This window comes from Malaclemys terrapin, chromosome 17 (genome assembly GCF_027887155.1).
Source record: "Malaclemys terrapin pileata isolate rMalTer1 chromosome 17, rMalTer1.hap1, whole genome shotgun sequence".
NCBI classification, from domain to species: domain Eukaryota; kingdom Metazoa; phylum Chordata; order Testudines; family Emydidae; genus Malaclemys; species Malaclemys terrapin.
The window spans coordinates 16,614,157-16,626,859 of record NC_071521.1 but is presented as its reverse complement, the minus strand read 5'-3'; the positions used below and the strand labels follow the sequence as shown (position 1 = coordinate 16,626,859).

At 52.4% G+C, this 12,703-nt stretch overlaps 1 protein-coding gene across 3 annotated transcripts in view; it reads right to left on the bottom strand.

Moving 5' to 3' along the window:
• The window catches only part of ASTN2 (astrotactin 2), a 657,219-nt gene that overhangs the window by 200,937 nt on the left and 443,579 nt on the right, over positions 1 to 12,703 (bottom strand). For all 3 annotated transcript variants that reach the window (XM_054007154.1, XM_054007156.1, XM_054007155.1), the window contains one exon: positions 10,411 to 10,676. In XM_054007154.1, coding sequence (XP_053863129.1) covers positions 10,411 to 10,676 — 266 coding nt within the window. The remainder of the gene's footprint in view (positions 1 to 10,410; positions 10,677 to 12,703) is intronic.

The following is a 12,703-nucleotide window of genomic DNA, read 5'->3' as shown; positions in this document are numbered from 1 at the left end:
AGCTCCTTTCAATCTCCCATTTTCCCCGGCAGGAGCTCTGGCACAGCAGCTGTTTGGAGCGCTGTCCTGGCGCACCCTCTCACAGTGAGACCTGGCACTGCGACGCGCCCGCCTCAGTTTCCCCACAATGATCTTAAGCCTACTCCCGGCATAGAGCTGACTTGATCTTCCCGCAAATCCACCTTTCCATGGTAACAGCATCCTTTAGACAAACTTCCAACCTCCCTCACCCCCCCCCAAAAAACCCCAAAGGAATCTTCGACCTAGCTGGGCTCAAAATCCAGCCCCCTTCCTTACTGGTAGGTCCCAGTTGTAATGCAGTCTTCACATCCACCAACAGGTACCTGGGCTCTGGTTACCCCAACAATCCCACCTTCTCCTACCATGGGCCCTGGCCAGCCAAAGTCCTCAAACAGCTCCTGGCCCTCACCCAGGCTTCACGATCCCCCGGCAGGAGCAATCTGTCTGCTCTTCTCCCAGCCCACCTCTGCAGTCAGCGCCTCTTCTTTCCTCCCCAGCCAGTTATCCCCACTGGGCTTTCCTCCTCATAGGCCCCACCACCAGCGCAGGTGGCAGCAGGGTGGGGCTAAGTGAACTGGGCTGACTGCCCCCCGGATTCCTGGTCCTTAAAGGGGCAGGCCACCCTGTCACAGGGGGTTCAACCATCAGTGGTGGAAAGTAAATGCATTGCCCAGGTGCTCAAACAGCATGCAGGCGAGTGCAGCGTGAAAACCCAAACAGAATCAAATAGAATGGGTTCCCCCCTCCACCCTTGGGGAATAGTGGGGCATGGATGTGTGATAGTGATATCAGCTTAAAGGCAGGTATCAGAGCCAAAGCCCCGTTGGAACCCCATTCTCAACTGCCTATTAATTATTATTACCCTAAGTGCTACTGTAGGACAGCTATGTCCATACTAGATTGCAAACCCAGGTCTGCAGGACCTGGGCTTGTGGTCTCATGTGTTTCCAAGCCAGCGTTTGAGCATCCACACTGCATTGTAAACCTGGGTTTACAATTGCTGGACTCAGGTCTCACGCCTGTACTAACATATCTCTACTGCACCACGCAGAATGTCTGACTCCGGTCTGCCACTGGAGCTGTGCCCACACTGCAAAACGACAGGGCTTGGGAGTGGCAGGTTAGACGGGCTGGCATTGCTTTTACCGCTGTGTCGTCTGGACCTACTCAGAGCAGGTTTACATGACCTGGAGGTAACAACACTGGCTCTTTGTCTGGACTAGCTCCCCCATGTTGCAGAGGCGCGGGGAACTTCTACGAGAAAACTTAGCGCAAACGCAGCCACAGAGTTGAGACGTCTTGTGGGGGGTGCGTTACTTTTAATTACAGCCCCCCTCCCAGCCCAGCACCCGAAAGAGGTTTGGAAAGATGGGGGAGTGGAGCGTGTGAAGAAGGGGTTTCCCTCCCTCTCTCCTTTCATGGCCTCATTTTCATCAACGGGCCACAACCTTTCAGGCAGCGCAGCCAATCAAACGAAGACAACCCTGTGGTCTCTGAGGGGGGTTTCTTAGTTGGGGATAACTCCAGGCTGCCGCTGTGGGTCAGACTCAATGCAAACACCGCGTGCTTCCTCAGTCCTGAAGCTGTGCCTCCCTCAGCCAAGACCATGGGCCTGCTCTCACGTGCTGACTGGAGCGCCTTCTCTTCCGGCACGGAGGCCCCATGGCCGAGCCTGGCTGGCTGGAATGCTCAGGCTGGGGTACCATCGGAGTGGCACACGCTAACAGGAATGCCGGGAAGAGCCAATGAGAGCCTTCCCAGTTGGATTTTTCTGCTTGGCTCTTGGCCGTTTACTCGGCCAAATTTAAGGAGGACAGATGGCCAATACGTGTCTGAATCTCCTTCTGCTTATCCCATCTGCTTTGTGCAGCAACTGAGAGAGAGAGAGAAGAGGGGGGAAAGGGAGGTGGGCAGCAAGCTGCCTTTGGGGATTCCGGCAGTGTTGGTTTCATCGGTGGGGCTGTTTGCAGTTCCCTTTGCGACCCATCACCTCCAGCCACAGCATTCCAAGGACTCCGCAAGCCGGAGCGTTTCCCAGACAGGCGGCACTGATGGGCAGACTCCTACAGCCGCCGAGGATGGGTGGGTGAAGCATTGATGAAGAGGATGGACCGGCTCTCAGGGGACAAACCTCAGTGCACATTTGCTGATCAAGTTCCCAGCGCAGCCTTGTTTGTTCAGAGAAGCAGGGGGGTGTTGTCCCCTCCTTTAAAATATATATTGACCATACCAATACTTTCAAGCCTGTGTAAGGGGAGAGAAGGTAATAAGCGTAGATAAAGGCCTCTCTAGCACTATCAGGAGAGCGCCTTTGGTCAGATGCTGGGGGGGCCACAAACAAGGCCATCATTTAAGGCCTCTGGCATACTGGGAAGTGTCAAGTGTTGGCTCGGCTGAGCCTTTTCAGGGGTGGCCAGATCCACACAGAGACACAGGGGAGGGGAGCTGGATGCACCCTGGCAACAAGAGAATGCAAAGTGCAGTCAGTGGCATCAGACCATAGGTAGTAATGAAGAATTGTGCTACCATCTAAAGAAACCTCCCCACCCCACACACACACTCACAGTGGTACGGTGCAGGCGGGAGGATCTGTCACAGGACTCTCACATGCTGTGGAGTGAGAGGTCTCCACTTGGGGTAGGGGAGATAAAGAAATGCCCCCATAGAGTCCACCGAGGTCAGCACTGCTCAGTGGACGCTGGGCAGTTCCTTCAGCTGAGGAAGAACAAGGGTGCGAAGGGAGCCTGGCCTCTCCTCTTACCGAGGCCATGTGGGAGGTGACGGTACCTAGACTGCCGCGGGTGTTTTTGACCATGCACCTTGGCAGCTCCAGTCACGCGGCAAGCCCTGCCTGTTCTTTGCTGCGAGGGCGACACGGCTAGAGATTGACGCTGAAATTACTCACGTTTAAAATTAAATAAAGGCCCCAGAGGTCTCCTAAAATTCTAACTAGAAGTTCATTTGTCTCCTTACATACAAACAGAGCTTTGAATCCATCTCCCGCAGGAGACGAGATTAATCTCCCCTTGCTCCCCTTCCCCCGCAACCCTCTAAGCGTTTCTGCAGCTGGCTGAGCTGCTCCGGGAGAGCTTTTTTTTTCGGTTTGGTTGATGGGGGAAAGTGCAATGCAAAGGAAAATAATATCTTGAAAGAGGAAGATCCCAGCCAGTCAGGTTTGACCCCCTCAAACCAGGATCCCTTGGCTGGCGATCGGTGCAGAAGGTGGATTCCTGCAGGTAACCAGCATTCTATGCATGCCCTGAATCGTCTAGGTCTCAATACTGTGATGTTCAGAGTGTGTGTGGGGGAAGCATAAGCTCCGTTCTCTTCCCACTGCCTCTCTGGGTTAGCGGGCTGGCTCGTTTTCCAACCGCCTCTTCCAGGGGACTTGGAGGTTTACAGAGTACGCAAACCTGATGTCTCTCTCTTTCTCAGCCTGTGCCTCTGGGTGATTATCAGGAGCAGGGCTGCTAGTCAATCACACAGCTGCAGAGAGCTGAGAAGTCAAAGAAGCAGAAAGGTGAGAATGATAATATTACAGGCTTTGCTGCGCTCAGAGCTGGAGGAATTCCCCCTGCCCGGCCGTTGCAGGAGATGGATGTTCCCCCAGCTCAAAGTTGGAGAGCAGTGCCAGGGAAACTCCAGGTGCAATGAGAATCACCTTGCCCGACCCAAGAGGTGGATGTGAGGCCAATGCAGGGTAGGAATACATTGGTGGAATAGCAGGGGCTAATGACCAGGAGACCAAATGACCATGGCAGACATCTAAACCGCACCCTCCCAAAGGCAGGGTGGAGTGATTCCTTTCCTTGGCATTGGAGCCTGTCTGAGAAAACGCTGTTGTTACATGTCTCTTCCTGTGGGGCTGTTCGACGGCTGCTGTGTTCACTTGATTGCATTCTGTGCCAAGGGTCACGGGGAGAGGGAGCTTTTCCATAAGACAGAACAAAGATGTACGATGGACAGAAACCTTTGTGCTTCAGTGCACAAGCTGAACTGACCAATACATGATGGAGGAGAGGGAGAAACCTCAGGTTACTCAGTAAACTGACAATAAAGAGTATGTTGCACCTCCCTCTGAAACTCTGACGGATCGTTGTCAGAGACAGGATCCTGGCACAGATGGACCATTGTTCAAACCCACTGTTACAGTGCCTGTGGTGTTACGGTGCATGAGCAGACTGAAGCAGTACAAAGACAGCAGACTAGCCTACACACTGACATGGTCCCCAGAGACCTCTAGTGAGAAGATGCCCCCCAATGCATGCCTTAGTCATAGCCTCTGCCTATTCGCATCCGGCTCGACTTAGGCAGGAATCAGAGGACCGGAGCTCACGGGAAACCAAGCTGGGTAGTATAGTTATACACTGAAAAGAGGCAACAAAGTCACCCGCTCCACTCAAGACAGTTGACTGGTAGAGCTGGAGTTCTCCGTGGAGAACGGGCAGTCCTTTCACTGCAGAAGCCTTCATTAACAGTCCATGCATCACAGCACAGATCGCCAGAGAAGGCCATGAATCGGTGTTTGAATTTTGAAATGAATTTCCTTGGACCCGTCGCTGAGTCCCACGGACACCGGAGCAGTTGAGTAGCTGGGAAAACGTTTGCGGAAAGAGAATTTTGAAGATCCGCGTGTGCAAGTATTTGCAGAAAGCAAAGTTTGAATCCTCAGACCCAAGCACGGGCGCGTGAAGTGCTTGTGCATCGAATCTGCAAGCAGAAATACTGTCCAGCATGTGACTTTTGGGACCAGTGCAGCCTGGCAACACACAGGAAAATTCAAATATTCACTATCAAAGAATCGACCCACAGGTTATTTACTACATAAAGGTGAAGAACTCATTATCTGCTTGCAGACACTACAGGAGAGCATTAGCTACATCAATTGACTATTACCCACTCCCACAGGAGACAGCAAACGGGAGTGTTTGGAGGAATAACTGGGGATCCTGTGCATGGAGGAAAACACTAGGCTAGTTAGTGTGTGATTCATGTTGCATGGCTGTTGCAGTGAAGTCTATCTCTCTGGGCTGAGTATTCACACCAGGCCGGCCAGCTTGGGGTTTGAGTGGTAGTCCTAGACACCGACATTTGTTGTTTGTGCTTAAGGTCAATCAGTATCTCCAAGTCCCCAGTCCTGATGCTTTGCCGGTCAATGTTTTATTACCTTTCCCTTCTGCTCTCTTACAGCAAATCATCACCTAGAGCCAGAGTGTCATTTTACAGCCTATCCCACATAAGGGGCAGCACACAGCTACCCTGCCCTGGGAGCAGGCCAGGAACCGCAGTGGGATTTTGAGAATCACCTGGTTCTTCCTGGTCTCCCCATACTCTGGGGTGGGGGAAGTTATCCATGCCAGCTCTATGCTTGGTACAGATCACTTCCCCATCAGTACTGGTGCGTGGCGAGGGAGGGAGGAGTCAAGGCTCTTCCCACTGCAGGTCCCGTCTGCCCATTCTTGCAGGATGGGGAGAAACGCTGCATTAAAAGCTGCTGTCCCTTTCATGCACTGACCCATGATATGGGGTGGCATGTGCAGGGGGAAGCTGGTAACCTCTTACATCCTTGCTTTGGTGCGTAAAGTAGCTCACAATTGTCCCCTCAACAGGAAAGAAACTGTCAAAGAACCAAAACAGGGCAAAGACCCAATGCGGGGGAGGGACAGGCAGGAGAAGAATGGTGCACGTCTGTATGCACACATAACTCAGCTCTGGCTGGGGAGTGCACTGGTAGCTGGGCCTGGAGACTAGAACTCAGGAGAACCTGCGTTCAGTTCCTGGCTCTGCCACTCTGTGTGACCTCACGTAAGTCACTAAATCTGCCCTGCACCTCCGCAGTGTAGGGGTAAAACCCATTAATAGCTGTAAGCTGCTCAGATACTACGATGAACTCCTCTAGTGAGATAGGGACTTGGTAGCCAGAGCTCAGTCTGGTCTCCTTTATCTCCTAGTAAAAATGCCTGACCCTAGCTCCCCACCTCGGTGCGTGGAGAGGACGGAGAGAACGCTGTGCTCCCACAGGAGTAGGAATTCTCTGTGTGAGGAGCAGGAGGGCTAGAACCTAGGTCTGCTGGACACTGAGCAGGATCCATGTCACCACTCCACAGTTCTGGCCCAACGGCGACCAACAGGCTGTGAGCCCAGAGGGGCCAATTACCACCGAATGTGCTCCCCACAGAGGGCCTGTCTGGCAGTGCTCATGGGGGCCCTGATTGCTCCAGGCGCGCTACTTAAGACACCAAGAAGTGGTCTGTGCAACCAGGTGGATCCCCATCTGGGTCTATGACAGACCCTGCTCCTTTGCCTTGCTTTGGTTCTTGGCTTCTGACCTCGGCGTTGGTTCTTGGTTTCTGACTCCAGCCCTACCCACTAGCCTGACCGACCCATGCCCTGGCCGGGACAATTTGGTAGGATTCATTTCAATAGGGAGTGAACTTAGCCCATGGGCGTCGTGAAAGTTTCCACTGCACATTCTCCTACCGGCAATCCTTACCCTGTAGGATGCCAACTTCTTTACAACAGAGGGCCTGCATCATTTCAACCCCAATTCTTTCTGTCAATGGGGACGCTGCGCTCTCCCCAGTAGAAATCATGTCTGGGGCACCCAGGCTGCCATGCAGTGTACATCTTGGCTCTCTCTGCCCACACTGGGATGGAGAGACCTGACTCAGTTTCCCACAGTAGCGACGGTGAGTTCTTACTGGGGGCTCATGGCTGGCAGCTGTGAATTACGGCTGATTGGCTCTGAATATGTAGGGAGCCGTCTCAACCAGCAGAGGATGCAGAGTTAAAGGGGAGAATAATCTGCTGAAAGCGACTGAAGCACAAGGAGGGGAGGAGCAGAGAAAGAGAGGAGCAGAGGGAAGGAATGGGGAGAAAGGGGTGGGCAGACCAGATGATAAAAAGGTTTAAAAATAAATGTAAAAGGAGGAGGGAGAGAAAGGGGGAAAGAATGGAACAGAAGAAAATAGGAAGTGATATGAAATGATTGAGAGGGAGATGGACAGCAAAAGACAGAGAGCAAGCTGTGGTGGGGGTGGATATGGAAGACAAAAGGAATTAATTACCTGTGTCCTGCCACAGACAAAAACAGGACCCCTAGCAGGACCGTGGGTGGGCAAGTGGGGCCTGTAGCAAAGGCAAGCATCAGAGACTCTAGACAGACAAAGGAGGCGTAGGCCTGGGCTGCGGTGCAATGGTACCACATGGTCACTCTCTGGCACATACCATGTACTCAGCTGACCACCAGCCGCCAACACCGCACGCATCTACCGCTTCCCTGAGTGTTCTCCTGCGCCCCTCCGCCTCTGAGACGCCTTCTCCTGCAGTTCTCAGAGCAGCCTTCCCCCGCTCTTTGGCATGGGCTGCACAGGCGCAAGAGAATACGCAGCTCAGATCCAAGCTCCGCCATTGGCAGGAACAGCTGCTGATGCAGAAAGGGTTGGGGGAAGGGAGGGGAAGGCTCCTTCTCCCTCGAATTTGCAGGCACATGCATGGAACCCCCGCCTGCAGAGACAGGCTCCCTTGGGGGGCATGCTTCTCTGTGTGCAAATGTAGCAGGTGCAGGGAGGAGCACGAGCGCATTAATCAAAGTCTCCGTAGAAGGGTGGTTGGTTTTTCCAGGGCCTCAGCAGAAAGTACAATTCGGGGCTCGGTTCCAACTGCGGCCGGTGGGACAGTCTCTCTTCCGCGGGACGGAGGGAGGGAGTGACGCTGCTGCTGGAGAAACGCAGCCCGTGTCCAACTCACCAAGCCAAACCGGAGGCCCTTCCAGGGCAGGGCACATGGGAACTTTGCTTCTGCTCGGAGCCTGGGAAGAGTGAGATCTGAACTCTGGGCACCCAGAGGGAGGAGGCGGTTGGGAGGGGATGGCCGCATCATGGTAGCGGAGGAGGGAGGGGTGAGGGGGCGCGTTCCAGGAGGAGAATGAGATGAGGAGACTGGAAGGCCGCACTGCCTCCTTGCACAGGCCAGCGTATGGGAAAGGGAGCGGCGGAGAAGCTGTCCTACTTCCTGGCGGATGAGCAGTAGCAGCAGGAGCTCTTTAGACTGGCTTGGTCTCTCTCGCTCTCTTTTTTCCCCGCCATTAACCCCTTGCCTGCTGGTGAACCCATTCCCCTTCCCCAAAACAAACTGACATCTTGCAGAGCATCCCGAGGGAACGACCCTGCCCCCACTCTCCATCCCAGTAACATCCCAACCTACCGACCCGCATCACTGTGGCTCAGTGCCCGCTCCAGGCTATTCGACCCCTGACACACACACACTGCCTGCTGATTCCCAAATCCCCCTGGGATCCACCTTGGCCTTCGGCAGCCTTCACTCTCTGTCCCTGCCCCACACCCTGACTGTGGAGCAAGCAGCCCCCTCTGCTGCTAGGCGTAAGGGAGGGCGCTCCAGAGACCGAGCAGCCATTGTCTTGTTGGGTTATTCTGGGAGCTGGCTGCCTGTATGAAGCTGCAAATCGCTCCCTCCTGTCTTGCTGTCCGGGAAGAAGCCAGTGTGTGCATCAACCTCCGCGCATCAATCCCAGGTCTCAAAGGAAATCCCGCCCTGTTCGTTCCTGGGTCTGGCTGGGGGAAGAGAGGTTGTTGCTGTCCAAGCAGAAGTTCTCACATGGAAGGAGAGGGCATGCTGATGGGATGATGCTGGTGGTGGATGCACAGAGGCTGCTTAGACACCAAGAGCCAGCAATGTCCATCTTCTATGCTCCTTCACTGCAAAGGGGGGAGGGGATGAAGAAGCCGGTGCCGGCGTAGCCCAGGCTAGTAGCATGGCTACACCAGGGCCATGAAATCTGCCAGTCTGAGGTCTCCAGGTCCAGGTGGGGCAGCTAGGGCTACACCTGCTTCCTGACACTGCAATCCTCCTGCACGTCACCTGCCGCAAGCGGGAGAAGCTCCCCAGCCGCGTTAAAGGACGGGCAGCTTTAAAAGCCATGATCAGGGGCCGGCTGGGCCAACCCAGGGCACAGAGGGGAAAGGAGAGCCTTTGCCAAGGAAGTGCAGACTCTTCCTATGGGTGGAAAGAAGCGGAGGTTGGAGAAAGATGGAGGGATTGTGAGAGGCAGTGGCCGTTGCAAAGAGGGATAGACTCATGGAGGCGGGGGTGGGGGGGGGAGATAAAGACGGATGGAAGAGAAACAAGGGAGACTGAGGGAAGAGTGAGAAACGGCTACGTGGAGAGAGGCAGGCAGATTGGGGTGGAGAAGGAGACGGAAGGAGAGCGAGGGGCAGAGAGAAGGATGGACAGGCCCAGGAGGAGGGAAGGAGGCAGAGAGAGAGAGGTGCTCTGCCCTCTGAGGGTGTGGGAGAGCGCGGGAGAACCACACTAGGTGGTCACACCTCTACTCGGGGCTGGTATTGTTTCCAGACCTGCAGCTCCCCTCGTCCCACCCACAGCTGCCGCGCGCTGGCTCGCTCTGAGCCCCTTAATCAAGTGCAGGCTCGGTGCTAATAAGTGACTTTAAACAGGTCTGTCATTTTTGGATTGGGGGCCGGGGGGGGGGAGCAGGGACCGGGGAAACCAGCAAATAAATCTACATCTGATTAACATTTACGTTCCTGCAGGATTTGCAGAGAGCAAGAGACAGGAGAGAAACCAGTGCCAGAGAGGAGGCTGATCTTAGAGTCGCCTGCACCTGTTAGAGTAACAGTGACCTCCAGTGGCTGGTTGGGTGAATCCCAGGGGCCTGTTCCCAGGCCCTGTTCCCTATACACGGGATGGGCTGAGATTTGGGCTGTAATTTGCAAAGTACCAGGGCACTGAGAAGCTCCACCAGGTTCCCCAGGCGTAGCCAAGGGGTGCCACCCCAGGTCCTGGTTTGTTGAATCCGAGGGGCGTCCATGGGAAAGATCCAGACCTCTGTTTTCAGCCGTGGATGACCGTAAGGAACGAACACACACACACACACACACACATGCTGCCGGTACTGTTCTGCTTTGCATCCAAGGGGAGAATGATTTGGATACTGAAAGGGGAGCAGGAGAGAGAGAGAGGGAATCGAGAAACGGTGAGAAAAGGAGAGATGGAGGGGAGGGAGGGACGCTCCCAGGCTGCTTGAGACACATGGACACAATGCCATATTTTGGCCTTTCTATGGTGGTGAGGATAATTTGGTTAGGCTCTCAGATACTGTGACGACTAGTGTAGGATCAATGGATCTGACAGAGAGGTATTATTTGTTTTGCGGCAGTGGCTAGAAGCCCCAGTCACGGACCAGAGCCCCATTGTGCTAGGGGCTGTACAAACACAGAACAAAAATACAAAGAATTTCCCCAAAGCGCTTCCAAACTGGATAGAGAGATTGACGGGAAGAAGAGAAGAGGCGAGGAAAGCAGGGAGCGAGAGAGGAGTTTCCAGAGCAGGTTTCCTCACCACCTCACTCACCTCCTTCGTGTCGTTGTCCGGTATCAGCGTGTACAGGGGCACCACCCGGTTAATTTCCAGCAGCACCGGGGCTGGGCTGAGCTGCTCTTTGCCTGGGCGCCGACACAAGTGGCAGGTGGAGGGGCAGCGGCCCTTTTCTTCGCAGTGGATCTCCACGCCTGAGATCAGCTGGTCGTCCGAGAGCATCTGAGCTGTCAGCAGGCCTGAGAGGTAGGTGATGAATGGCATAGACTTGAGCTCCTTCTTTGTACCGAGTTCAGTCGTTTCTGTTTAGGGAATGGGGAGAAGGGAGGGGGAAAAAAAAGACCAGCGCAAAATAAATTTCAGCCCGGTCAAACATTTTCTGTCGCCAAACCAAACGCCACAGCAGTCAGGATAAATGCAGCTGCTTACAGCGCAGGTCGTGTGGGACCAGGCTGGGAGGGAGGCCCAAGAGAAGGGAAGGGAGAGCAAGAGAAACAGGAGATTTTCACATTGCTGTTTGGTGGGGCTGGTTGAAAAATGGGACGTATTTTCAGTGAAATGTTTCTAAAGAAATGAACATTTGTGTGCTTTAATTTGCAGATTTGGTTTTTTTTTTGATTTTTCAATAAAATGAGAAGCAACAATTTTTGGTTTTTGAAAAAAAAATGGCTTTCAGTTGCCCTTTCCTCTTTGTCTCCCTTATTTTCTTCCCTCCCTGTCCCTTTTTCCAGTGAAACAAAAGGGAATATACCCATCAGGAAAGACATTTTTCATAGAATCGTAGGACTGGAAGGGACCTCGAGAGGTGATCTAGTCCAATCCCCTGCTCTCATGGCAAGACTAAGTATTATCTAAACCATCCCTGACAGGCGTTTATCTAACCTGATCTTAAATATCTCAACTGATGGAGATTCCACAACCTCCCTGGGCAATGTATTCCAGTGCTTAACCACCCTGACAGTTAGGAAGTTTTTCCTTATATCCAACCTAAACCTCCCTGGCTGCAATTTAAGCCCATTGCTTCTTGTCCTAGCCTCAGAGGTTAAGAAGAACAATTTTTCTACCTCCTCCTTGTAACAACCTTTTATGTACTTGAAAATTATCATCATGTTCCCTCTCAGTCTTCTCATCTCCAGACTAAATAAATCCATTTTTTTTTTCAATCTTCCCTTACAAGTCACGTTTTCTAGACTTCTAGTAATTTTTGTTGCTCTTCTCTGGACTTTCTCCAATTTGTCCACATCTTTCCTGAAATGTGACACCCAGAACTGGACACAGTACTCCAGGTAATACATCCCAGAACGATGTTTTCTCTTTTTACAACAGTGTCACACTGTTGACTCATATTTAGCTTGTAATCCACTATGACCCCCCAAATCCCTTTCCGCAGTACTCCTTCCTAGGCAGTCATTTCCTGTTTTGTATGTGCAACTGATTGTTCCTTCCTAAGTAGAGTACTTTGTATTTATGCTTATTGCATTTCATCCTATGGACTTCAGACCATTTCTCCCATTTGTCTTGATCATTTTGAATGTTAATCCTCCAAAGCACTTACAACCTCTCCCAGCTTGGTATCATCCACAGACTTTATAAGTGTACTCTCTATGCCATTATCTAAATTATTTTCATTTAGGAAAACACAAAAGAAAACAAACACACACCCACTATTTTTCATTGGGAAGAAAAATATGTCAACAAAATCAAAGCTGGCTAGCTCTTCTGCTTAGGAATGGTGCTGTCCAATACACCACCAATACTAATGAAAGCTCACCCAGACACAGCGCCTTAATTCCAAGCCAGTTTTGCTGGAAGGCTCATGACCCTTTCAAACAACTTTGCACCTACTTTGCAGGGAGACGGTGGCTGTTGTGGGATTTCAGGTCTCGGACATGCAAAACCACTTTCACTGGGGTTTTGCTGTGGGTTTCTGGGTGCAAACCATGGGAGGTGTTTGCTCTGTGAGGATCAAAGACAGGAAGCTTCAGGTAGCTGAGGTCAGGAAGGAATGATGCCCCCCCAACCTTCCATTCTTCCCTAATGCACAGAAACGCACCACTTGGGGATGGCAAGCATCTCAATATACTCTTAATCGTCAAGTACTGGGCAAGATTCTAGGTTACATGAACCAGCTGTCTGGCCTGATAGCCCCATTGTCTGGTGTGAGACAAGCCTGTGATCATTATAACTGAGTATTAATTAATTATTAATTATTATTATTTAAACTAGGGTGGTACCTAGATACCAATCACCTTAGGGCTCCCCGATGCTGGGTGCTGTACAAATAGATAGTATGTGACAGTCCCTGTCCCAAACAATGTTCCACCTCCAA